Genomic DNA, 27,770 nt, shown 5'->3' on the forward strand with positions numbered 1-27,770 from the left:
CTGCATCCACAGGTGTGGAAAGAGACTGGAGACTCTCCTGGATGTCGTGGGGGCTAGGCCTCCATTGGCCAAACTCAGTCCCGTGTCCCAGTCAATGGTAGGTGAGCCTGGAAAATGTAGTCGAACAGTGCCCAGGAAGCAGAGGGGAAACACAAAGACTGCTAAACCACAATAAGGCCCTTTCTTTGTTTTGCTTGGGTTTTTCATTTCTAAACTTCACTCCACATATAATAATCTCTTCTTTTATAGTCTAGCAGAATTTTGCGTTTAGTCCAGCCTACACTCTCTCCCACTTCACTCACTCAACAAATGTTTAGTGCGTGCCTACTGTTTGTCCAGCACTGTGAATACAAGCATGTCACATTCTAACAAGGAAGCAGATGGGAATTCAAAATTTCAAGGGAATGACAGCAGTGCTATGTCAAGTATTGGCTGTGGGAACACAGAGGTGGATTAGTTCTGCTCAGGAAGTTCAGGAAAGATTTTGCAGAGGAGACGGCATTTGACCTGTGACTTGATTATAGGAGTTTGCCAGGCTAAGAAGTTGGTTAGGTTGTGAAGACGGAGGGCGTTCCATCTTCTAGATGTTCTAGACAAAATGAGCAGCATTAGCAAAAGCATGATGGGGTGGGGTACTTGGCATATTTGGCAAGCTTCAAGTCTTGGAGTGTAGCTGGAGCTCCTCTGGAAGAGATGGCTGAAGCTAAGTTGAAGGGTAAGTCCAAGGCCAACTTGTGAAAGCCCTTGTATTGACCTACTGTTATGGGCCGAACCGTGGCTCTCCTCCTTGCCCCCACATTTATATGTTGAAGTCGTAACCCCCACAACCTCAATACATTAATTGTATTTGGAGATGGGGTCTTAACAAAGGTAATTCAGTTAAAATGAGGCTTTTCGGGTCTCTAATCCAACATGACCGGTGTCCTTATAAGAAGAGGAAGAAATTAGGACACGGACATGCACAGAGAGAGGGCCATGTGATGACGGAGAAGGCGGCCACGTACAAGCCAGGAGAGAGGCCTCCGAAACTAACTCTGCTGACCCCTTAATCTCAGACTACCAGCCACCGGAAGTGTGAAAATGTAATTTCCATTGTTTGAGCCACTGGTCCATGGTTCTTTGTTATGGAAGCCCTAGCCAACTAACACATATACCAAAGGGTAGCAATGGAGGGGGTGTACTCTAGAGACGTAGAGAAGTCAGAATCCAGGAGGCCTGGGGAGTGAGGCAAGGGAGGGTGAGGGGAAGGGCAAAGCCAAGGAAGACAAGATTCTAGCTCCGTCTCCAGGGCAGCTGGCTGGGTGGTGGGGCTAGTAACCGTGAGTGGTGGTAGAGGAGCAGGTCATCCTGTCCGGTGCTCATTTTCACATGTGTGTGTCTTACCCCTCTGTAAGCCTGGAGGTCTCTAGCGTAGGGGACTTCCTAGCCAAGGCCAAGGTGCTATATTGCTCTTAAAGTCCATGCAGGTTAAAGGGGACTTGATATAGTTAATTCAGTTTATCCCTGGTGTTATTAATCGTTGGACTGACGTCGATGGGATCTCACACACCTCTGGCCAGAAGCTGACAGATGAAAAATAAATCGCCCTGTGCTCCCTTCCCCCGAGAATGTAAAATGTGCAATAGTTCCACCCTCGGGTCATTTTGGTGGAACTCGGTGGCCAAATCACACCCCCCCCCCCGCCCCCGCAAGGGTCTCTGGACAAATAAAACATCTACATTTTCTCTTTGAAAGTGGATGGGGCACAACCTCTGCCAGCCCTTGTTTTTCTCTCTGAGCCCTTCTGTTACTGCCAAGCAAATAGAGAAAATGATGAGATGTAATTGCATCCGAAGCATCAAAAAACCAGTAAATAAATAATGAAGTCAGTGCGGGGCTTTGTCCGTGACGGTGCGTAAGCAACCCTGAACACGTGCTCTTTTTAACGGAAGCCTTCTTGGGACTCGGTGTGTAGAAAAACCAAGGTTTAGTCTAGCTTTTCCTTTGCTTTCATTTCCTCCAAATAATTCAGAATTGCACGGTGGTGGGAGAAACGCGGTGGTTGTTAGAAGCGGAGGCCCGAGAAAGTACGCACACTCAGGCCGCTGAGAACATGCTGAGGAAGCACAGGGATATTTTTAACTGGCTGCATTTCATTGGTGAGGCTGGCGATTTGACGTAGGAGAGATTTTAAGAAAATTGCTAAGCCCTAGGGAATTGTCCCAGAATCAAAGAAAATCATCCTGCTGTTGTTTGTAACACGGAAGCAAACTCCACATTTTGTTGCCATTTCTGGGTTTTTCACAAAATGGGCGAAATTGCAAAGCCCATGATAGGACAAAAGGACCGACTCTTCAGCAGTTTTATTAGTTTTGATTTTCCTTCCAGAATTTGCTCTCATGTTGTCTTGCTTCCTCTGGAACCCCGTTTCCTTCTCTGTCAGTAACGAGAAAGAAGCTCAGTGGACAGATTCTGGAAGCCTGCTTTCCTTTGCCTCTTGTTCCTCCTCCTCACGCCTTCCCTAGTTGACATCAAGATTCATTACATTGTTTGCAGCGCGTTTTTAGAAACACCTCTCTATTTTTTGAAAATCTCCCTCCATTCGAAAGAAAAGATCCAGAGACACGCCAGGTGCCGCTAAAACATTTATTTATTGCCTCCCCCGCCCTGCGTGTCAGAAATAACAACGCATTTGTTACAGGCTAAACTTGTAATACTTTTCTTCCGAAGGTGTCTTCTAACTTTGGGTAAAGACTACGATCGCTTCTGAAGAGAAATACTGCCCGATCCCCAGCGAAAGGACGTTCGGGGGAGGGTTGCCGCCTGGCAGGATCACGTGGCAAATGCTGGAGGCCCACGGAAGTATGTCACACTCTTCACTCTTTCTTCTCCACTTGATGTGTTAGGCCTCCAAACCCAATACCCGTAGGGCCAAAATTTTTGGCATAGCAAACTGAACGAGAGGGAGGAAAGGGGAGAGAGAATGGGTTGGTTAGACCGTGTCTGCACTTCCTTGCTCCTAGACACAGTCCTTTCATCTGTGAGAGACGTCCTTGTGATCACTGTATTCATAAGTTCACTTTTAAGCATATCGGACTGCATTTATTTTAGATCTGCTGATCGAAATTGTTCATACTTCGGGGCACTTGGGTCTAAGTGTTCACAGACGTTTTCTCACTTGAGTCAACACGATCGGGGCCGTGATTGCCTGCCCAGGCTCGTCCCCTCCTGCCTTTGCCTCCCTCCCGATCCTGCAGGCACACGGAACCACTCGTGGTCCCTGGAATGCCCCCACCAAGACGCACATTCATCCTTCAAGACCCACAGGGGGCTTGTCTTCTAAGAAGCCTTCCCTAACACCCCAAGCTGGTCACTTGCCTCTTTATGTGCTACTACTGGAGTTTTTTTTCACTTGGTGATGCAATTATGCTATTATTTGTCTACGTGTTCATCTCTCTGCTGGCCGCGGCAACATTTTCGCGTTTTGGGGCCTGTGAATGCGGAGGACCCTCTGTGTCCTCCACTGGCGGGAGGAGGCATCCCCTCTTGGATAGGGCGTTCGTTCGCATTCTGCCTCACCGAGGGGGCAAAGTTTGGGCACCTTGCAGTCTTGATTAGTAATGTCCCCCCTCTTGCCTTCTCCCGTTGCTCCCCTCCATTCCAACACGCACACCTGGAGACCTTGAGACACCATCATCACATGAAAGGGTGGGAGGACCCCACTGAGAAACGATAGGCCTAGGAGAGGCTCCGAGGTGGAGAACACATTGCCTTGGCCCTGATTCATTCCTTCCTTTTCATAGCATCAGAGAAGAGCTAATCCCTACTGCCTTTCCACAAGACAAAGGGATCGTGGAGGCATCTGGGAGCAGAACTGTGAGGACCAGAAGGAAAATTAGTTGTCAGTTCTGTCCCTGCGATCACTAGGTGATAATGCAGTGTTAGAAACAAATGTTAGGAAGGAAGGAGGGAGAGAGGCAAGACGTGAGGGAGGAAGGAGGGAAGGAGAGAGAAGGGAAGAAAGAGAGGAGGGAAGGAAGGAAATAGATAGGTGTCGATAAACTAAGGAGAGGTCAAACTCTCTGAACTAATAAACTATTCATTTAATCTAATAAACTAAAGAGGGTTCATCCTTCCCCAGTTGCCCCTAACCACCACTCAGGTAGACAGAGGGTATTTGGATTTTCAGAAGGGAATGTGATACTGTTAATCCAGGCCCGTGGCCTCTTCTGAGTCAGGACACTGTTTTCTCCTCGTCCTCTCTGCCCCCAGGTGCCCAGCTGCCCTGAACCACTGAGTATCTTCAAGCATCCGGTCCCCCCACATGCTCCAACGGAGAGGACCAGAGCTGGGTCGGGGGGGGGAGATTTCTTCCCCTTAGGTGGCTTTGCTCCCCATCCTGAGAGCCCAGACTCTGCTCAGGCTGAGCAGCCATGCCTCCTGGCAGACACAAGCCTCTTGGCTGGACACAGCTTACCCTCCAAGGACCCTCCTTGGAAAAACATCCCAGAACCGCTCACCTTTGCAGTAAAGTTCCCCATCTTTGTCAGTGACGTTCGTGGACTCTAGACTCTTCCCACAGATGGCGCAGCGAAAACAGGTCTTGTGCCAAGGCTGAGGGGTGCAGGAGAGCAGGAGAGTTACATTAGTGGGGTGGGCTGGGCAGCGTATTCTGTGTCCATGTTAAATCCCCTGACCAGCAGTGTATAAAGGAGTGCCACTGTCTAAACCGTTCGCATATGTAACAGGCCCCAGACCAGTTTTCCCGGGGATTTGGAGAAAATGAGATGCTATGGAATTGGCCAGCAAGTCCCAGAACCCCTAAAAATAAATTTACCGGAACTATTACCGTATGTATTCCTTCAGAACAGACTAGAAAAGGGCTTCCCCCTTCTAGAAGATCGAGGAATAAAGTGGGGCCATGGGTAACATTTACATTGAATATAAAGTTAAAGAAGACGTGAAGAAATGAGGCGATTAGCCAGGTAATTCAATTTCGCTTGAACTCTGTGTCTTTCTGCCAGAAGAGAGTTGCGTGGCTTGGATCATTGGAAGACGGCCTTCTTCTGCACACCTGTACGTCCACCAGGCATGGCCTAGGCGTTCTCCATCTTCAAGTGGCCAGTCTTGGGGGTGGAGAATGCCCTCATATTCCAAGTCAGACACTCCCCATGGCCCTTCTTTCCACCCACCCCGCTCTGCTTTAGTATAAACACTTTTGGTTTTTTTTTTCCCTTCTGTCGGGCCCCAACCCTTTAGTGAATACGCTGAAACCGGAACTTGCAGAGCAAGTGTGCATAACGGTCTCGGACATTGGATGACTCCTCCGATTGCCAAGACGCTTGTGAGCAAGGATGCTCCTTGCTGCTATGAGGTGTCTGCTCTATCCGCTGGTGGTGAAGCCAGTGGCAGATGGAGTGACGCAGTGGTGATGGGCTCACAGGGCTCATAGCTTTCTGGAAGCATTGTGGACACTGCAGGGCAAGGGGCTTGTGCACTTTGTATCTCCAGCGCTTCCAGCCGGGTGCCTGTCACCTAGTGGGCTTAGGCCTGTTGCATCGAATTTCACCAGCTCTAGATTTCCAGGGCTCTGCAGAGTGACATTCACAGCCAGGAAAGCGGGTGAGGGCGGGTGGCTCCTAACGCGGCTCCTGGGAGCAAAGGAGAACGAAGGGCCTGGCTCCCACCCGCTCACAGTTCCTACTTTCCTCTCTTAGCCCTCCCGCCCCGTGTGGTGCAGATGAGCAAGCCCCACTTGGCTCACATGGCCGTCCTTACCTTGCCACCTCCCATCACCTTCTCAGCAGCATAGACTGACTTGCCGCATCGAGGGCACTTCTCAGACTCTCCGAACTTCGCAGTGAACTTGGAAGGGTTGCTGGTGGTGGCTGAGCGTGCCGGCTTTGGGGACCTGGTCGACACAGACAAATGGATGAAACCCATAGAGCTTGTTGGAAAAGAGTACTTTAAGCGAGTTACTAAACTTGTCTGTGCCTCAGACTCCTCATCTGGGAAATGGGGCTCATCATGGTGCCTTCCTCAGGGTTGCCAAGACAGTTTAATGAGGGGACCTGAGTAAAGCACTTAGAAGTCTGTGTGTCTCCTGGCATTTACTGAGGACTAACAAACCTAGTTCTTTTATAAAAAAAAAATTTTTTTAACGTTTATTTATTTTTGAGACAGGGAGAGACAGCATGAATGGGGGAGGGTCAGAGAGAGAGGGAGACACAGAATGTGAAGCAGGCTCCAGGCTCTGAGCTGTCAGCACAGAGCCCAATGCGGGGCTCGAACTCATGGACCGCGAGATCATGACCTGAGCCGAAGTCAGATGCTTAACCGACTGAGCCACCCAGCCACCCCAAACAAACCTAGTTCTAATGGGCTTACATCTTTCCTTTCTGTGGTAAAACACTTAGCTAGTGTTCCATGTGTGTTCGCTTGTGTTGTTGTGTTATTTTTGCTGCTAGCATTGACATTTTTCTATACCATCTTGAAGCCCACTGGTCTGCTTTATGGAGTGAGTTGTGGAAACATTCTAGAGCAAGATGGGATCTTGACAATTGATGGCAAACAAACCGTGGGCCAATAAACTGATGCAGTCCCTGTCACAGGTCAGGTTGCCATCCTGCCTCCAAAGGTCACCTGTCCCCGGGTGAGCATCGTCCAAGATGGGAGCACAGTAAACCACCCCTTGCTTCTGTATCTGTTGGCACTTCCTTGTGCGTTTATCACTGGTGTCTCGCCGTAACCTCTAGGTTAGGCAGGGCTAGTCGGAAGAGAGCGAGGGCATGAGGGGCAACTGCCCAAGGTTAGGCAGCTCGTAATCAGAGCTGGGATGAAACCCAGGTGTGCGGATTCTTGTTTCTCCCGGTGCAGTGTTACAGCCAAACCCTAGCGGAGGAGAGTGAGCTTTGGGCAATGTGTGGCAGAGAATGCGGTTGGTGTCCTCTTGCCTCATTAAATGGTGTCCAGTTGGGATTAAGTGATCAGAAACGTGTAAGCGACGACTCCTACATTCTTAACGTTTTCCCAGGCTCCACCACGGGCTATAGAAGGGGCCAGATGACTCTTCAGATGGTCTAACTGCTGCTCTCTGGGGGAGGCCCTCCACGGGCCACTGCCTCAGTGGGGCTAGGCCTTTCTGTCTAGTCCCACTGCAGAGCTGAGTCCGGACACCAGCTGGCCAGACCCCAGCTGCCTGCGGGTGGCTGTCAGTCTGCACTCAGTTCCAGGGAGGAACTCAGCGCGAGCAGCAAGACAGAACAGCCTGGTAGATGGAGGTTGTGCAGGGTGATATCCCAGCTTCCTCTGATAGTGTTGAGGGGGAAACCTCAGCGCTGCATCGTCAACAGGCAACTAGGGAGACCCACAGAACAGTCATAATTGATTGTTTACTCCTGAGGCACAGAGCCCTCCCTGCAGACCCACCCGCCCTGTGATGTGGGTATTAGTCATCTTACTACCCTAAGGGAAGAACTGAGTGACAAGGACGCAGAGAATGGCCATTGCTTCCCTGCCATATTTATGTGATTTACACAGAAACGCTCCAAGGGGAAGAAAAGGGACTCCGTGCAGTTTAGCAAAGGTCAAACAATGGAACATCTGTACTTTCTGGGTTTTCTCTTGACATGCAGACCAAGAACCATGGTGTAAAAGTAATTGCCCTTTAGAAAGGCAGATAATTTGAAGAGCGTCTCGGGAGAGATGACACATTGTTAAAACTTGGTCAGAGTATTCTTATTGTTAGCCAGTCAACAATAGAGTCCATTCTCCCACTTCCAGAAAACGTTGCTATGGGAACAAAATGAACTGTCCTGATAGCTAGGGCTCTACTGGGCTGGGAGAAGCGGTGGTGACTCACTGTTGGAACTGGAGGCCCAGATGTTCGCCCGTGTCCGTGCTGAGGCAGCCGGCGCCTTGTCCGTACCCGATCCCCTTGGGGCCATATCTGCGCCCATAGCAGATCTTACAGTAGATCTCCGACTCGTGAGCTGCGACTGTGGTGCTGTCGAGAGCCTTCCTGCAGGCCACTGCCGAGGAAGGGACAGTCAGGGGGTTGGGGCCGAGGCTCCTCCCCCTTTTCCCCGAAGCCCTAATGCCGTGCTCAGGGCCAAGAGCCCCAGCAAGAGGGGTCCTCTGGCCGAAAGCACAACTTTGATCCCTGAGCAGAGCACCTTGAGCCACGGATTCCAAAGCAGCCCTGATTTCACAGGTGAGGAAACTGGGGAACGGAGAAGGGACATAATGTCTTCAGTGGAACCCAGCCAGAAAGAAAGGGAGGCCAGGATCGGAACCAGGTGTGTGGTCTTGGGCTAGTTAAGAATATTGTTCCCGAATCCGAACAACCTGAATTCCCGAGTGTCTAACCTCACGTGACATCAGGGAAGCGCGTGTGTATGCTTGTGGGGTGAGGAGGGGATAAGGCACTGAGGCAGGGGATGAATTTATTTTTTTTTCTTGATAATACCAGCATCGGGACCGAGCAGTTTCTGTACTTACCGTGGCCTTTGAAGAGCACTCTGGTATTCAAGGAGACAACTACCACTGAGGCTACTTTTGATCCAGGTCTGGAAGCAGGAGGCCGTGTAGAGGTAGACCTGTCTCACAGACCCTGAGGCTTTAACTGGGGGAAGTCCCCAGTCAATGTATATTACCTAATATAAAGTGTCCCCCGGAACATGAAATATATAAGGCAAGCCCCCATTTTTCCCAAAAAGAAGATAGATACATTACAATAAGTGAGTGTGGGTTTTTTTTTGCCAATTTGAAAAAAAAACCAAAACTTTTAAGGATGTAAAGGAAAGTGTTAACTACCTACTTATAATATTTAATTTAATAATAGAGATCAATAATGTATTGATTTGGAGAGGTGACTTTTTTCTCATCTCACACAAACTCAGGGACAAAAAATTTCACCGTCAGCACTTCCCTGTCACCAGGGTTTTCCTCAGGCAGCGACTCCGCTCTCCAAGACTTACCACTTCTGTGTGCATCTTTGAGGTCTGGTGGTACCTGAGTAGGAGGCTGTCCCCTGGAATTTGTATCTCAACCAGGAGTTCCTATTAGCGTAGCATTTGGGTGACTTTAAAAAAATATGTAGGATTTCCCCCACTTGATAACTTGCTGTGTTGCTCTGTAAAGGTTGATCCTTAAAGGTTTTTTATGGTGGTTCTCACTGCTTATAACAGTGAGGTCGTAGCCCCAAGAAAAATAAGACATGCACATTCAATTTATTTGCCTCCTTGTTTTTGTTTTTGTTCAAGTGACCTTTATAAGCAATCGACCATTGAATGAAGTTGTTTCAGGGTAATATGCTTTCCTCAAATAGTATTTTACTTAAAAACATCATATAATTGAATATGAGAGTGGGGGAAGACAAGGTTGTAGATGAGGGGTTGGTGGTTGTGTGGATGGGAAAAGAAGCGTATGGAAATACATTAAACAAGTCAACATTGTGTGTGTTAAAAACTCTCTGTAAAAAAAAAAAAAAAAAAGTTGAGAGACTGTCCTATAGTGTAAGATACTTTATGAGGCTTTGAACACAGGGCAAATCCTTTTTGTGAGGAATAATTTTTGGAGAAAAATACCTTCTATTTGGGCATATAACATATATATACGCCTCCACCCTTCTTGTTGCTATCAGCTTCTAGCCTCCAGAAAAACGTCTCAAATATTCATTGATGTTCTAGACTCTGAGTTCCTTGAGGGCAACACTTTAATTTTTACTATCCTCAGAACATGTTATGGGGCCTAACCTGAAGTGAGTCCTCATTAAACATTTGTTGAATGAATGAATGGATGAGTAAGTGAATGAAGGCACGCATGCACGGGTCAATGATGGTCAGTGATTTGTCCATGATTAGACAGCAGTAAGTTGCAGAGCCATGACTGGCCTCAGGTCCTCTCACCCCTGCTCCATTTCTTATCCCCATCCCTCCAGGGCTGTGTTACTCCCCGTCATGCCTGGGCCCTTTGTTTCGCCACTCCCTGGCTTCTGACCAGCTTTCACACACAGGCAGAGTCGAGCTGTGTTGGCCACTGCTGCGGCCACTCACCACCGTGTATGTGATGTGTTCTGAGTGCAAAACGCACACCGATTTCAAACACTTAGCACACACAAAAAAGAATGTAAAGTATCCCATTAACAATTTATGTATTGATTACATGTAGAAATACAATTTTTAGGCATATTAGGTTAAATGAAATGTTTTAAAATTAATTTCACTTCTTTATACCTTTCTAGAAATATGCCTACTAGAAAAGCTATATTTATATCTGTGGCTTACATTATATTTCTTTTGGACAGCTCTGATAAGGAGGATTAAGATTTGTCTAGGAGTTTGGAGAACACTGGCCAGGGGACAAGCTAAGGTAGGCTCTGTCTTTTTGAAGCCTATTTACAACAACTACAGGTTGGCCTGTAGACAAGCAAGTTCGGGGATGGAAATCTAGAAAAGCATGCTCCTCTGCGGGACCCTTCTGTCCACTCCTACGGAAACATGTACTGCTCGGACCCTCAGCCCACCTATGAGTTCAAAGGGTTAAAAGGGACACACCAGCAAATGCTCAAATCCCTTCTACCATGGCTCCATTGAACAGGGCATCTGCCTGCTACCTAAGGACAACAAGACACCCCGACCATGGAAAGCTTCCCTACCACGTCCTGTTCTCACTCAGACATTGAAGTTGATCAGAGGAGAATAGAGGCCTGATCAAGGACCCCGGTTTCCATCTTGTGACAGCCTGTGTGGTGGGTACTGTCATCTCCATTTTATGGATGGGGGAATTGAGGCTCGCAAAGGTGAAATCACTTGCCCAAGGTCACGCAGTTAGTCCACGGCAGAGCCCAAACTGAAACCCTAGTCATTTTTAGTCTAATTCTAGTATCTTTCCATTATTCCCAATGCCTGCTCTTTTTAAAAGCACTGGCTTTTTTTTTTTTTTTTTTTTTTTTTTTTTTTTTTAAGCAAAAGCCAGAAGGCTATGGAAGGAACTCTTGAACAATGACTTCTAGATGATTGTAATAATGATGATGAATCTGATGGATGTGTATGATGATTTAAAAATAATTACCCATCACTAGAGCCCAAAGCTTATTAGTAAGTCCACCAACCCAGTCACTCAGAGCCATGCTTCTCCCTGCTCTTCAATGACATTTCTGTTTGCCATGGAAGGTGAGAGATAATGGAAACTCTGGCAGGAGATAAAACATTACTATTTTTGGGAGCTTAAGGATGAAGTGCCTTCATGCTTTAACAGATGGAGCCCCATCCTTTAAGTTCCATTTGAAACAGTTCGGGGCAGTGTGACACCTTGTGGCCACTGGGCTAAATCATGGGGGTGGTGTGGGGGAACATGTGGGGAGGGAGTCTGCCAAATGTCTAGCAAAACTAGCCCTTAAGCCAGACCTACTGGAGGGAGGCAAGGAAGGTAAGTGGGTCAAAAGAGACTGTTCTCCTAGAACTGGACTGGCCATTGGAAACTCTAGAATGAAGTCATGTTGAAGGGACCAGACTGGGGGTCTGAAGGTACGGGTTCTACTCCTTTCCGCTGTGGGTTCTTGTGACCCAGGCTTAGAGATGATAAATGATGTGTCCAAAGTCACGGGTCAGGCAAAGCCAGACTCCCAGAGGGACCCCAGGGTTTGTATTCCCCCAGCTGTGACACTGTGCATCTGTGTCCAGCAGGTGATGCTAAAGGTTCCCTTTGTGACACTACTGGTGTCCATGCCCCAAACTCTTCCTGTTTGGACTATTACAGAATGGGCAGATGTTGTCCCTCACCTGACACAGGTTCTTTCTTAGGAAAGACCAGTCGCAGCTGGCTTCAGTAATACTGGCCAGTGGGAACAACACAGAGCCAATGCATCCGGGCTCCAGATAAGCGATGGCTTCCTTTCTTTGCCAAGTCACACTTTGCAAATGTTGCCACTGGGTCAAGGTTCTTGCCACAATGGCAGCAGTAGGCCAGCTTGTTCTGACTTCGGCAAGAACTGGACAAGTTGTTGGCAAGAGGGTCCTCAGGAGAACACCATCCCTTTAGGTGGGGCCCCAGGGTGATATTTCTATAAGTTCCCAGGGGATGCTGTTGCTGCTGGTCCCGGGACCAGACCCTGAGGACCACCTTTATGCAGCATCTGTGGCTAAATGTGAGCTTTGAAATGCCCTCCGGACGCTGAGGGGCCCCCATGGTGTTCACCCAACTCACTGCAGTGGAAGCAGGTCTTGTGGAAACTCCTTCCGTTGCACTGGATTTCTTCCGCGTGGTAGACCGTCTTTTCGCAGGCACCACATTTCGCTCCTCCGCCCCAGTTCGGCATCTCGAAGACCTTCTGACCAAGGTCAAGTCTAACAGGATCTAAAACAAATACCCTAAATGTTGGCAAACTCAGGAGTGAACGAATGCCCAGTAGTACCGTGTTCTCAAGGCCAGGATCCAGCTCCGGTGTGTTTGGTGGTTCATTCATCCATTCATTCATCCATCCACACATTCATTCAGCAAATAGTCACTTGTGTGCACATCACTGAATAAGCTCAGACACTCAGATGGCCCTGAGCAAGTCACTTTACTGCTTTAAGACTCAGTTTCCTCTTCTGTTAAATTTCAGTAGCACCTGCCCCTAGGGTTCTTGGAAGGGATAGATGAGCTAATTTTACGTATATAAAATTATATACAAATATTAAGTATAATTGTTTCATCTAAGGTTTTAAATACGATTCCATCAGTCGTGGGAATAATCTATGAAAATGGTGTTATCTTCTTATTTAGCTCAGTGCTTCTTGAAGCACGTCAGCTTTTGCTACTGTGCGGATGCTGGTTTGGTAGATGTGGGAGAAGCAGGCAGTTCTGTATTTCTAATAGTCTCCAGGCAGTGCTGATGCTATCAGTAAGGACCATGCCTTGGGCAGCAAAAGCCTTAGCTAATCTTTTTTTTTTGTTTGTTTAAGTTTTTAAAACAACTTTAATGTTTATTTATTTTTGAGAGAGAGAGAGAGCACAAGCAAGGGAGGGGCAGAGAGAGAGGGAGACACAGAGTCTGAAGCAGGCTCCAGGCTCTGAGCTGTCTGCACAGAGCCCCACGCGGGGCTTGAACCCATGAACTGTGAGATCATGACCTGAGCTGAATTCAGTGGCTTAACCGACTGAGCCACCCAGGCGCCCCAAGCCATAGCCAATCTCGCCGATAAAAATCCATGATCTATAAAATGTCCCATTCAGATTTATCCCTCCTATCTCTTAGACCCAAGCAGTAAGCTATGGTGGCACTATACTAGCTCAGTGGTCTGGAAACCTGCCTTCTGCTTTCAGGGCTAGCACACCTGGCCATGTGCAGGGAGACGAATTGCACGGCTTCTCTTACATCTGCCTTCCCACCTATACTATGGAGAGAGTCACTCTTTCCCTCGCTGCCTTGCAGTGTTGTTTGGAGACCCGAGTGACACGATGTGCAGGAAGGTGGATGGCAGAACTCACAGTGCCAGGTGTGATCACAGGAGCCAAGCGATGATGCTGCTGCGTGTCCTCCCACACCCTTCCAGGATGTTCTGCCGCAAACAGTGGCTGAGAGTCCCAGCCCCGGGCCATCTTTGTCTCCTCCCTATGGCATTTGTGTAAGAAATACCGGACAAGTAGTGGCATCAAAAAACAACTTTCCCTTTCTTTCTGTGTCTGTGTGTAAGTATGAATCCAGTTTTCAGTTTCCCCAGAGCAGAACTGGTCAGCCATCAGTAGTGAAATTTCTGAGATCCGGCCAGCTCCAGGGGGCCAAATTTTCACTGAGATCCTTTGGTTTCTAAGAAGACTGGTATGCCATCTTGTCATTGACACCAAGCACTATCAGCCCATTCCAAGTGGCTGCTTCTGACCTTCTCTTTCCCTTCTGGGAAGCCAGTCACCTTCTTATAATAGTTGGCAATTAACACTAAGTTCTCCTGGGTCAACTGGTCTGGACTGTGCCTTCCAACCTCATAACAAAGACAGGTTTTGCTAAGAAACAGAAGGGAAGTAGCAAACAGACCACTGAACCTGATACCAGGACCAAAGGGAACATCTCTACCTAATTGTCCCTGTAAACAGCTTTCCCACTTAAAAAATAGCGTGAGGTTAGCCAGGAACACCCAATCCTTCCTCTCATAGAAGCAGGCTGTTCTTTTTATTCAGTAAATTTAGAAAATGCACTTAAAACATTTTTTTAAAGGAAACATAGGGGCACCTAGATGGCTCAGTTGTCTGAGGGTCCGACTCTTGATTTTGGCTCGGATCACGATCCCAGGGGCATGGGATTGAGCCCTGCATGAAGGGCTGAACGCCAGGCATGAAGACTGCTTAAGATTCTCTCTCTCTTCCCCTCTCTCCAGCTCGTGCTTTCTCTAAATATAAAAAAAAAATTTTTTTTAAGGAAACATTTAGTGCTTTCTATTTCTGTATTTCAGGTTGTTTAGTATAGAGGAAGGAATAATGCATTTTGAAATGAAAGGCTTGGGATCAAGTCTGCATTCATTCACTCATTCATTCACTCACCATGCATTTACTACCTACCTACCTGTCGTGTGTCAAGCACTGTATTAGGTACTTGGCGAGGGATCAAGGGGAGGAAAACTTATAAGAACGAGTAATTTGTGTTGCCTGTAATGAGAAGTCCACATTCTAGGGAGGAAGAGAAGCAGGAACCAGATACTGGGTACCAGAGAAGAGTCTTACAAGAGTACCATGCAAACTCAAAGGAGAGTATGGCTACCCACATTTAGACTAGGGATGAAACCAGTGAGTTGCTGGAGGATCACAGATGTCACATCCAAATGGGTGAATGAGAGTTCTCCAGAGAGCAAAAAGGGAGAAGGACATTTCAGGCAGAGTAAAGAATACACAGGGCATGTCTTAATATCCCCTGAAAGAACCCAAAATTGTTTATTTTTGACTTTTTAAAAATGTTTAGGTCTCTAGAGTTGGAATAGATTTTTTTTTTAAATTTTTTTTCAACGTTTTTTTATTTATTTTTGGGACAGAGAGAGACAGAGCATGAACGGGGGAGGGGCAGAGAGAGAGGGAGACACAGAATCGGAAGCAGGCATCCAGGCTCCGAGCCATCAGCCCAGAGCCTGACGCGGGGCTCGAACTCACAGACCGCGAGATCGTGACCTGGCTGAAGTCGGACGCTTAACCGACTGCGCCACCCAGGCGCCCCTGGAATAGATTTTTAAGAGTGACCAGCCTCCTCATTTACAAACAAGGTGAGACAAAAGAAGGAAAACGTTTGGGAGATTTTCTTAGCCAATTTCTTTTTCTAAGATCCATCCTTCTCTGACTAAAGATGATACATTCTCTGGGAAAGAGTAGAATCACATAATTTTGATCATGTTCATTTTGATCCTGGGTTGTAACATAATATAAAATAGAAGAGAAATGTCATATATATCCAGGAATAAGACAGTGACACTTGCGAAATTAATGAGATGGAAATTTTCAATGAAAACAACCCTAGGTCACATTTCTTATTTCAGATCTTTGGTGGAGATCTAATTGGCGTGTCTTGCGAGTTAATGGTAGACAGAGATGCCCCCTGGGAAGATGTGTGCCTATGCACTCGGCAGTTGCCTCCACATGATTCTTCTCAAAGTGAGGATAAGATTACAGATAATACCTTCTTCACAAGGTAATGGATCCTAGCACAGGTTATTTCTTAAGTGATCATAAATATCTGCCGTACGTATATTAGGACTTGAAACCCAGAATAGAAATCCGTAGGCGTTTTATTAAACAGGTGCCGAGTTCCATTTTTAAAAGTGGAAATGTAGCTACGAAGGCTAAACACAGAAGACGTCTCTGATTTCTCCTTCCAATGCTCCAAGGCCAAAAGGCAGAGCATGTTGTAAAGCATCCTGAATTGGAAGACACAGGTTCTAATCTTGACCTTGTCACCTTGAACTTGGGTGAAATATGGTGGAATTTAAAGCAGTATTGAGGAGCTATTCTAAGGCAAGTCCTTGTCGTCCCTCCCCCCCCCCCCCTTTATTTCAGGTTATTCAAGCAGCACGCATCTGCTAATTAAGTCACTGTGATTTGAAAGCACATTTAAGTCCTGGCTCAAGTACATAACCTTTTCGGCCTCCGGCATTGCTTTGGAATTCCTGTGTCTCAACACTCCTCTAGCCAGGCCCAGAATGTGAGTTTATGCTGGCAAGATACCAAGGGATGGGCCATTTGTTTATCAGCGTTGCCTGGCACAGGCAAGGGTCATTGAAGGTAGGATGCCAAATATAGGCTCTCCCGTCACTCAGCCCCATTTGCCACCTGGGTCACAGTCTCCATCACATCACCTGGCATTACTCCCCGGGCCAGTCCTGGAGATGGCCGTGTTGTCACTGATGAAGTCGATGGTCACGATTGAAATGGGGGACAGTTTGGGGCTTCTGAAGAGGATAGAGAATGTGAGCTTTGCTACATCGGTTAGGGGGAGCGTGAACTCCAGACTTTTGGATACCCAGTTCCCAGTGAGAGACTACCTGTGTCGATTTCTTCACGAATAATGCTGTGGAAACAGTTATACTGGGAACGTGCGATAGTGGGTACTGGGAAAAGCATTGGATCAGATGCAAGAAGCCAGAGTTCTAGTTCCGCCTTGCCTCTTCAGAGCTGTGTGATCTGGGAAAACCAGTGAAGCTCTCTGAACTTCAGTATCCTCTCTCTAAAATGGGCATAATGTCCCATCTGTTCCACTATTGCTGGGAGGATTGTGGCAGTTGAGGTACATCGTATCACTTGGTAAACTGTGGAGTATTATAAAATGTGCGAACTAATTAGATCTGCAATAACTCTAGATTGTCACATATCAATCTGACCCTTCAGAAGAATAACGATGCTGTGTATTTGGGCACCTCCTTCCTACTCCAACACTCACTGTTTGGTGCTTATCAAGCTTATCAACTATGGAGCTGAAAGGTGACACCTTAGGGCAAAAATGGGTGGGGGAGGCAAAATGGACACTCAGTGACTCAGTTTCTTCTTTGTAGGCGTCCCTTAAAGACCGTGGGAGGGAATCTTAGGCCACGACTTTGAGCGGACTGTTAGTGACGATGCCATTTTCAGCTCAGTGTTGGTTCATGTGGTCATCCTATTAGATGCCTGATTCTCCATGGTGAGTCAAATTGTCTACACTGGCTGAGGCCAAGATTTTGATCATAGGAGCGTATGTCCGGAATGTAAGGGATAATCATTACCAACATAATAATGTTATTATTGAAGCTAAAGTGTGTGGAGTCCCTTTGGCCCGGCTCTGTGGTGTGTATCATTCCATGCCCATAGCCACCCTTCAAGGTAGGCACTATTAAAAAAGGTACCTTTTGTAACTCTGGGCGAAATGGAGTCTTAGGGAAATTACATTACCCAAGGTCACATGGCTACATTGGAATTTAGGGCTCTGACTCCAAAGCTGTGTTCTTATATTAACATTAGCTACTCTTTAAAAAAATTTTTTTTTCAACGTTTTTTATTTATTTTTGGCACAGAGAGAGACAGAGCATGAACAGGGGAGGGGCAGAGAGAGAGGGAGACACAGAATCGGAAACAGGCTCCAGGCTCTGAGCCATCAGCCCAGAGCCTGACGCGGGGCTCGAACTCACAGACCGCGAGATCGTGACCTGGCTGAAGTCGGACGCTTAGCCGACTGCGCCACCCAGGCGCCCCAACATTAGCTACTCTTTATTGTTTACTCTGTGTCAGTTGCTTTATACGTACTATCTTTAGAACAGCTGCCCCACAGAGCAAATGAGGAAACTGAGACTCAGAGAACTCGAGTGACTTGTCTGGGATCACACAGCTAGTAAGTGGCAGAGCTGTGATTCAAACCCGAGTGAAGCTGGTTCTATATCCCAGGTCTCTGCCTATAACACGCTAGAGAGGGGACAAGGGTCAGCGTCTCCATTAACCAAACTTCCCAGTTGATGGGAACTGGGATCTGGTTGACCCCATTGTCTCCCCACGGGACAGAGAGTACTCATGGGTGGAAATAGCAGGGAGCCTGAATTTAACTCAGTAAATAAAAGCCTCTCTAAGAGTCATTGCCATTCAGACACAGAAAGAGCTCCTTTGGAGCTCGAGAGTTCCCTCTCACTATTGACTTTAGCTCAGCTGGGGATGGTTGTTCACATGACTGCGATGTGAAGTCCCTTCAAGGACCCTTCAAGCCCTGAGACAGGTAGAGGGATCTGAACAGTGACTGGAGCCTCACCTTGCAGAAAGCTTGCCCAGTGACATCTGCTCTCAAACACTGCCTCTTCTCTACTCTTCTAATCCAGGGAAGAGAGGTGATGTAGCATGGTGGAAGACCACAAGCTTTGGAAAGAACCAGCCAGGGTTCAAAAAACCCTCTGTGTTGGACCTTGGGCAGAATGCTCAAAATCGCGAGCCCAGTGTTCTCGCGTGTGTAAAGACAGATGAGAAGGGTTGTCTTCAAAGGTTTCCAGGTTAGATAAGATCACCATGATAGCTAACGTACTGGGTATACAAATGCGTAATACATGGCAGGTGTCTAATAAGTTTAGCTGCTCTCCTTATTGCTACTGTTATTATTTTATCTTTAGCTTTTAACTCCCATTGTCTTAAGACAAGCAAATCTTTCCTTGCTTCTTCCCCGTGGCCCCTTTGGCTCAGACTGTGAACCAGCTCCATTTCTCAGCCTTTGGACTATGCTGCACCCAGGAGCAGATGCAGCCAGGCCAGGGAGAGAGCTCCCTGGGGGGGGGAGCAGGGTGCCTGGTGCCAGAAATGGCATGTCAGGCAGAGTCCTAAGCCTGTGCCCCAGGACAGCTGCTTCCTCACTTTGGCAGCCCTGGTGCCTAACACCAGCTGACCTCACTGGCAATGTGGACAAGGAAGCAGCAAGCCCAAGCGGAGTCCCTGGGGCCCAGGGAAACCATGCCCTTGAACTCGCCCGTGTAGGATACTCAAGGTCAGTGGCTTCCTCCCAGGCTTTGGAACAGAGGAATGAAGTCCCCTACCCGGAGGCCCTTTCACCAAGCCTGGGAAGCCTAGGTTGCTTATTCCCAGCACAGAAATAACCCCGAGCGTTGGCTCTCATCCCTTTAAAACTTACGGTAGACACACTTGCCCGTTAAACTGCGGCCGGAACACCGGGGTTACGTTATACCTTTTCTGAAATTCTCTCTGCAGTGGCCGAATTTTACTTTCAGAAACTGACTCTGTTCCATTTTGGCCTTTATAACGTGTTCGTAAAGACCGTGTTGCACCCTGGTTTATATCCCGGCCCTGCCACGTTCTAGCCACATGACCCTGAGCCACATGACTTTGCTTCTTTGAACTTTCTTCCATTTCTTCCTCTGAAGAATGACTTCTCACAGGACTTTTGTGACAGTCAAATAAGTGAATATTGATCCACGCCCGCACCGGGCAGCAACCAACCAACAGACGCATGCTCGAGCCTTTCCCACGATGAGGTCTATACCCCGCGGCCCTCACAATCATTGTGTCCCCTCCCACTTTTCTTCACTGTGCTAACTGCGGCTTTTCACATCTGAAGGCATCACATTTCTCCTTGGCCGTGAAGCCCAACCCTGGCTACAGTATTCCCAGACATCTGAGCAGTGCGCTTATAATTGGAAGCCCGCCTGCCTCAGGAGTTGTGTTTCCTGTGTATTAGATTCCCTGTCTGTGTCCTTCCTCCTATAAAGCAAACTAATCATCATCTAACTCCTGGGCACCTTGTTATCCACTCTGACCTCTGGACTTTATCATCACACTTGTACTTAGCAGGAAATCCTCCTGCAGCCTGCCGGGTTTGGCCCTGTGCCTTTTCTCAAAGGCCCCGCATATTTGTACCGTTTTATTCAGCTTTACAAAGTACTTCCTATACTTTATATCATTTGATTCTAACAAACCCCTTTGGGATAGGTGGCCTTAGCTTAATTTTATTGTTCGGAAAATGGAAACTCAGAGAAGTTAAGTGATGTCCAGAGCTGGCTTTTGAACGGTCTCAATGACAGATGCCGTTTTCTCCTATTTCCTTGTTCAGATTCCCAGGATTTCTGAGTGTGTTCTCCCAGGGTTCTGTCTCTCCCGCTTTCAAGAGAATGGTGACTATTTGCCTGCCGAGTGACCCTGCTCACTCTTTCCTTCTCTTTCTCTCTGTATCTGTCTCTGTTTCTCTATCTGTCCCCTGCCCCTGCCCCCTGCTCTCCCTCCCATATCTCTAATGGATGGCTCGTGTGCCTGAGCTGTGGAGCACCTGTCTGCCTGGCCAGCAAGAGCACCAGACCCTGGGGCTAAATTGCGCTCTGTGCCAACAGCCGGGCTCATTTTAATGACTGACTTGTTCAGAAAGGAACCAAAGCCAAGCCAGAAGACTTCCTTACATTTTCCGGGTCATAAAACCATCTTACTTTGTGATGAGTTGGATGTACTCAGCATTGACATTTCGGTCCCAAAAGTAAACTGAGGACACAGGCTCTCCCTATTTCCCCATCCTCCCCTGCATCAGTGCTGCCTCTTCCCCCAGCCCCAGCCTCGACACACAAGACAGTCAATACAAGCTCATTGAATTGCTTTGAATTGTACCGCAGAAAGAGTTCCTCAGACCTGTCACCCATCTCCTCCTTCTCGGAGATGTCACTGCCCCAGCTCAGGGATGGGAACAGAAATTAAGAATGGCAACTTTGATCTTTGGACAGCATCTCCACTCAGACCATTGCTTAAAACCACTTCCCATTCTCGGGGCACTTGGGCGGCACAGTTGGTTAAACGTCTGACTTCAGCTCAGGTCATGATCTCGCGGTTTGTGAGTTCGAGTCCCGCGTCGGGCTCTGTGCTGACAGCTCGGGGCCTGGAGCCTGCTTCGGATTCTGTGTCTCCCTCTCTCTCTGCCCCTCCCCCCGCTCACGCTCTGTCTCTGTCTCTCTCTCTCTCTCTCAAAAATGAATAAACTTAAAAAAAAAAAAAAACACTTCTCATTCTCTGTCACACTCATGCCTGTCATTCAAATCCTTAACTGAAACCTGGAGGAAACACTGGGAATCACCCCTCACCCTCCGCGGGGAACATCCTCCTATTCAACAGAGCTTTTGATGGGTTTCTCAGTGTAGCAATGTCTTTTTTTGGGGTCCTGTTTTGATTAATTTTAAATTATTAGAAGCAAACCTGTTGCTGAACATCCTTGGGACATGAAATCTATTTTAAACCAGCAAACTTCACTGAGCATTTCCCACGTGTGGGGCAGGGTATGGTGAACTATAGAGATCTCAGTCATTTGCCCGCACCTTCTGAATAGCACAGTTCCTCGTGTTCTGAGCATTGGAAGGCTGGCTTCTGCTGTATTGTATCTATAACAACCACTTTGTAACCGTGCAGCACTTTACAGTTAGAAAAATATCACCACGTCCACTCTGAGGCTCACAGAGGAGACCAGAGCCCTGAGGTCAGGAAGTTTTCAACAGTCACACATCCAGTCATTATGTCATAGTTCTAGGACTGGGTTGGTGTCTTTTGACTAAGACGATAGGAAGCATTCCACCGTGGAAATAGTTTTATACCAAATATAGTCCCTTACTCACTTCTCTGTGAGGTTCCCTTGAACCCCCAAATACTAATCCCACTTTTAGAAATTTTTTTAAACCACTGCTGGGTCCACACCAGGATCGCGCATAGCTTGAGCCTCCTACACAGAAGCAGAATGGACACTGGTCACTGGGACATGAAACGCACTCATACTCTATGGACCCTTCATAGTCCCAACCAGCCACCAAGCCAGGCCACCCCCAGCCCAAATGTCTGCTTTGCTCCACGTACCTGCCTGCGTGGTCTCTGTCGGCTCAACTGAGTAAGGGGGGCTCTCGTCCTCTTTAAATACGTGGAGGCCGTCCCTAGCATTGGCCTGCAGAGGGAAGGGCGGGAGGGAGGCCGAGGGGAGAGGGTGAATGAGACATGAGTAACACAACTGCTATCAGAGGCTGAAAATAGCCTGTGACCAAAGCCCCGAGTTTTGTTCCCCCCACACCAGCTGTGAGGCCCTCAGAGAACAATATTGCACAGGTTCTGTTTTAATTGCCAATTGCCTGTGGCACTAAAGGATCGATCTGTGGAGCGTAGATTTCTGATCAAGTGGTTGGAACAGGAATAGGAGCAAAGAAGGATTTTGTATCTAAAATCATTTTTCCAAGCTCCTACTCCCCTGTCCTTCCTGGAAATCGATGCAAGGTACCTGCAAATGAATCATGAGCCATATCTGGGAGCCCTCTGGAACTCTGAGACACAGGTCACGACGCTCGTGAAGAGAACTCACAGCTAAAAATAAGAGTGATGGGTGCATGAAATGATACTTAGATAATCTCTACAAAGAAGCTTGGGGGCGGGGGGAAAGGTCAGCTAATCACCAGGGTTCTGGCACTCCATGGCCCGCCATCCTATGAAGAAAAGTTTTCTCTCAATAGTTTTGAATTACTGTGCTCATCATCTTTTTCTACTTAAGAATTTAATATGGCAGCATGTCATATTTACGACAAATCTTGATAAGCCTCTATGAAACCACATTTTCTTTGGAGGCCTAGTTTCTCTTTGCCTAATATGTACATATTTTTGGCTTTGATCAAGCACCAAGGACACATAGGAATTATAGAATTTGATAGGTGACAAGAAGTTCAGAGATTTAATAGACTAATTCTTCATGTTGTTGCTGAGGAAATTCAGGCACCTAACTTGCTCAGGCCAGGTTCCAGGCAGGTGAGCAGGTTCTGGAGTGAAATTCAGGTCATCCGTTTCTCAGACAAAGGCACTTTCCCCTAGTGTTGACCTGGAGGTTGAGGTCAACAGGAAGGAAGCATACGAAATCCAAACAGGAAGCATATGAAATCCAGCCTTTCACATCAGCCATTTTTGCCCTTTGGTTACATGCCCACAAAGCAATTGGTTGAGTGATTAAATATTTCATGGTAAAGAAGATTGGGGTAATTTCATAAATATGGACACAGCACAACCTCATATAGGATGTCCTCAATCTATATTTCGATGCAAAAGTATTCATCGGATAAATGGGGAAGGGGCAAGTACTTTAGAATGTTAAAGTTAGAAGGGACTTTAGAAGTCTTCTAAGATAGCAGCTTGGAAACATTTGTGGGGTTTTTTTGTTTTTGTTTTTGTTTTTGTTTTTAGAATAATAATACTTTTCAGGGCACCTGGGTGGCTCAGTCAGTTCAATGTTGGACTCGCAGTTTTGGTTCCGGTCATGATCTCATGGTTTCATGAGTTCGAGCCCCGTGTCCGGCTCTGTACAGACAGTGTGGAGACTGCTTGGATTCTCTCTCTCCCTCTCTCTCTGCCCCTTCCCTGCTTGCATTGTCTCTGTCTCTCTCAAAATAAATAAACTTTAAAAAATACTTCTTTCTATAGATAATCTTTTTTTTTTTTTTTTTTTTTTAAATTTAACGTTTTATTTATTTTTGAGACAGAGAGACACAGAGCATGAACGGGGGAGGGGCAGAGAGAGAGGGAGACACAGAATCGGAAACAGGCTCCAGGCTCCGAGCCATCAGCCCAGAGCCTGACGCGGGGCTCGAACTCACGGACCGCGAGATCGTGACCTGGCTGAAGTCGGACGCTTAACCGACTGCGCCACCCAGGCGCCCCCTATAGATAATCTTAAATGAAACATCAATACATAAAACAGATAAAAGAAGAACTTCACAGCTTGAAACAAGTAGGTGGTCTTAGAATCTTGCTCATCACCTTTCCCTGAATTTCCCAATGTGGCTTCTAAAATACTTCTTTGGGACAAAATGTACAAGTCACAAGCGTGGTCCGCCATATTCATTTTTTAGATACAGATATTAAGGTCCAAAGAAGGGATCTGACTTGCTCAAGGGGAAATGCAGTGAATATAGTCGAATTATTTCCAAAGCCAGAAAATCTGTGGTTGGGTCAAATGCTTCTGACTCTTAAATAAAATATTTTTTAACTGTACAAATAACACAGGAATCCATTTTTATTGTGAAGACTAAACAAGATGGATGTATTTAGGGTAAAATGTAAAAGTGCCCCCCCCCCCCACAGCCATATTCTTTTTTCCAGAGTTAATAACTGACAATATTTTGAGTTTGACCCAATTTGAGTCATCCGTTAAAAGGAGACTTTAGCCCATTCACATTTATTGTGATTTTGGATATATATGGATTTATTCCCTTTATCTTATTTTAAGTTTTATTTTTATAATGGTTTTTTCTTGCCTTTTATTCAATTTAATAGTTTTCTTTGTGCTGTGTTTTTCTCTGATGATCTAGAAATGACACTCCCCCCTAATTTAAAAAACAAATACCACAATAATATATAATATTGTAACTATATATATATATATATATAGAGAGAGAGAGAGAGAGAGAGACCTAGATCTAATTGGTAGCTCGAGTCCATTTTTTCCCAGAGGTGAGAAACTTCAAAGAACCTCAGCACACTTTCACTATCACCACCTTGCCCTCTTCCTTCACACTGGCCTTGTACTCACACACCTGCCCACCACATCCCGTGTGTAAATCATTTGGGATTTTACTTCCAGGTTGTAATTAGTTTTGTTCATTATACATCAGTAGTTGTTCAAACTTAATTATAAATATTACTGCTTTCTTCATTCAACTACTCTTTCTTGCCTATTTTTTGTATTTTCCCTTTTTAATTCTGTGTGTGTGTGTGTGTGTGTGTGTGTGTGTGTGTGTGTGTGATAGAATGCATCCTTGATGAATTCACTGAGGAAATCTGTTGTAAATGAAGTAAATTCTCACATAATTGGAAAGCTCTTTGTATTAGATTGCTAGAACTGCTTTAACAAATACCCTACCCTGGAGGGCTTAAACAACAGAAATGTGTTGTTTCACAGTTCTGGAGGCTTGAAGTCCAAGATCAAGTCAGCAGGGTTGCTTTCTTCTGAGGTCTCTCTCTTTGGAGTGTAGATGGTTATACTCTCCACATGTTCACATGGTCTTCCCCCATGCGTGTCTGAGTGTTCATCTCCTCTTCTTATAAGGACACCAGACATATTCGACTCGAGCCCACTCATATAATCTCATTTTAGTTTTAGAGACTCTGCCTTCAAATACAGTCACATCCTAAGGTACTGGAGGTTGGGACTCCAATGTATGAATTTGGAGGAGACAGAATTCATCCCATAACAGTCTTTAGTTTGCCTTATACTTGAATGCTGGTTCAGCGATCTCTAGAGTTGTACTGAAAAATATAGTAGCCAATAGTCACATGAAATTATTCAATTGAAATTATTTAAAATTAACTAAAATTAAAAGTTGAGTTCCTCATCACAGTATCCATATATTCCAAGGGCTCAATACCCATATGTGGCCGATGCCTGTGCATTGGCAGCATAGATATCACATGTTTCCATCCTTGCAGAAGTTCATTGGATAACAGTGCTCTAGACCTTCTACATCTGAAAGATGAAGCACATTTCTTTTGGATTCTATGAATAGATAATATTAAGCACGAGTTGGACTCGTAGCAGGTGCTCAGTCAATACTAGCACAATGTTAACTCAGCAGTAAATGAATGGTAGTATTAGGACTAGGATCCACTGTTCCTGCCCCGTTGTTCCCCCAGAATAACTATAAATGAGTAAGCCATTGTGAAACATAGGACATGAAGAAGACCAGGCAAGAGAGGTGAGACAATGGGTTCAATCTTTAACACATGCTTTTAAAACACCACCTTTATACCCCAATTCAGAATCAACATTATTCTATTTAATCCTCTCAATAACTTTGTAAAGAAGGTATTATTATACCCATTGTCTGAATAAGGAATGAAGTAAATGGCAGGTCATGAAAGCTAATTCCTCCGAGGCCACACCGTTAAGCCAACAGTAAGTCAATGGCCCTGTCAGGACTAGAATCTACCGCAGTCTGCTCTTCTTTCCTCTAGAATAACCAAAAGCTGGTAAGTCATCGGGAAATGCAGGTCACTAAGGTGACAGGGAAATTTAAAGCCAGATCTAACTCCAAAACCCTTCTCCAAAGGTGGTTCCCAAATTTGTTTGATCATGGTCCCTCAGTAAACATGTTTGAGCATTACACACACATATGTACACATACACAATTTGTGTGTGTATGTATATATATTTGTAATGTGTACTTACATAATGATATGAACTTATGAAACATATTCAAAACTACACCCTCAAAAAGTTGATAATGTAATAAAAGTTCTGATTCCTTTTCTCATACTCCAGTATCATTTCACATGTTCCCTGGCCTGTCTTCCATTTTGGGAACCACCACCCTAAACCATGCCACACAAAAAGAGAATATGCTATAGAAGAAATTACAGGCCTGGGAGTCTCAGCTTTCACCTGCCCACCCAAACTACTTTGAAAAGACACATAATTGGGCCATAATGTATTCAGTGTCAGCCACATTCTTGGAGTAACTAAGGCTTTTCACTGTTTCTATGCACCAGTGGTCTGACATTTGTTGTTGGCTCTTATTTCAAAGAGAGAATTAATTTTAAACTACCACTCAAAGGTTGCTCCTGGCCATATGTCCCATCCAGGAAAGGCAAAGAAATGGGCAAAGCAACACTTGAGTGCATCAGGATGGTTCTTTTTTCTCAAGAGAGGGAAAAAAAACCCCAAATGTTATCATCTTCACTGAAGTGAAGTGAGACTTGGTGAAACAAATACACGAGTTACTTACATCACACAGATTTTTTTTTTTTTTTTTATTGGTCTTCTCATGTTTGTGGCCATTCATCATTTGCTGGTTGTAGTAGTAACAGTGTTCCCTACATAATGCTTTTCAGCTTAAAAGCACTGGCTCAACTAGTACTTTTCAGCCTTACCATGTGTTTAATTCTCTCGGGTGTGATCTCTCTCCTCTCCCTGTCCCTTTCTCTCTGTTTCTGTCTCTCTCTCAAGCAGCAGAAGGATTGAGGTATTCTTATCCCCCTTTCCAGATAAAGAACCTGGCTCGAGGGGTTAGGTCCCACAGATAGTATGCGGCAAAGTCAAGGCCGGAACTAGGTTCTCCACTCTAGAGCCAATGCTCTGAGGGGAATTTTAACTAATTTGATTGGCTTTATGGAGTTAGAAGACAGGACACCGTAGGGTCTGAGAATCACCGCAGGTCTGAGCACCTCCACAGCCCAAGTACCAGTTCAACTTCATCCTGCACTGAGAGATGAGCAGGGCTTTACATCAGCGGTCCCTTGGGTTCTGTAGATGCCGTTCCTACATTTGTTCTTCAGCGAGTACAAAGCCCGAAGCAGTACGAGCCCCTGAAGTGGCGATCACAGGGCCAGCAAATTGACCAATGTGAATGAACTCACAGAGATTCAACAGTGGATCAATGGGATTGTCTGCTTAGGAGATATTTCCATGGGTTGAGTAGAGTCTATGACTGTTCACTTGCATCAACAACAGATATTTAAACAATGCTTTTGAATCCAGCCCTTCTTTTTATCCCTGCTCCACTTATTGCCCAGATGTCCTGCCTAGACTATTTTTTCAGAAGCCTCTCAATCATGTAGATTTCCCCACCTCTTTTCCATCTCTCGCACCGCCCACATCTGATGATGCCCCCTTTCGGCCTGAAGACCGCCTTGAGCATCCTGTCACTGCACGATCATGCTAAACAATTTTGACATGGCATCCAAGTTTCTTCATCTTGCCCCAAATTAACTTTCCACTTCTTTCTCCCACCACCCCCATTTTCCTTTATCCTATCTTGCAGCCTCTCCAGTCTAATCACTGTTCTCCAAAAATAGCCTGCACTTTCATGCCTCTCTGCTTTGCTCAT

General features: G+C 46.2%; 1 protein-coding gene and 1 long non-coding RNA gene across 2 annotated transcripts; one reads left to right on the top strand and one right to left on the bottom strand.

Annotated features, from left to right (window-relative positions):
- Nucleotides 1-2,591: 2,591 nt before the first annotated feature.
- On the bottom strand, nucleotides 2,592-21,876 carry CSRP3 (cysteine and glycine rich protein 3). Its single transcript, XM_042905134.1, has 6 exons — nucleotides 21,775-21,876; nucleotides 12,187-12,336; nucleotides 7,841-8,009; nucleotides 5,758-5,890; nucleotides 4,500-4,593; nucleotides 2,592-2,932 (listed from the first exon to the last, which is right to left on the bottom strand). The coding sequence occupies exons 2-6, from the start codon at nucleotides 12,296-12,298 to the stop codon at nucleotides 2,856-2,858; spliced, it is 585 nt and encodes a 194-aa protein (XP_042761068.1). The 5' UTR covers nucleotides 12,299-12,336; nucleotides 21,775-21,876; the 3' UTR covers nucleotides 2,592-2,855.
- LOC122199799 lies at nucleotides 7,676-10,831 on the top strand. The gene is made up of 3 exons (XR_006193633.1): nucleotides 7,676-8,191; nucleotides 8,450-8,570; nucleotides 10,286-10,831. It is a non-coding gene; the product is annotated as an uncharacterized LOC122199799 (long non-coding RNA).
- Nucleotides 21,877-27,770: the final 5,894 nt, after the last annotated feature.

This window comes from Panthera leo, chromosome D1 (genome assembly GCF_018350215.1).
Source record: "Panthera leo isolate Ple1 chromosome D1, P.leo_Ple1_pat1.1, whole genome shotgun sequence".
NCBI classification, from domain to species: Eukaryota; Metazoa; Chordata; class Mammalia; order Carnivora; family Felidae; genus Panthera; species Panthera leo.

What these genes read in the sequence shown, in the direction of transcription:
- CSRP3 (XM_042905134.1), bottom strand. Translation starts at nt 12,298, where the DNA reads ATGCCGAACTGGGGCGGAGGAGCGAAATGTGGTGCCTGCGAAAAGACG. An exon ending in CTGGGCCTCCAGTTCCAACA is followed by an intron (nt 5,891 to 7,840) that starts GTGAGTCACCAC and finishes TGTGTCGACCAG; the next exon opens with GTCCCCAAAGCCGGCACGCT. An exon ending in TGGGGAACTTTACTGCAAAG is followed by an intron (nt 2,933 to 4,499) that starts GTGAGCGGTTCT and finishes CCTCTCGTTCAG; the next exon opens with TTTGCTATGCCAAAAATTTT.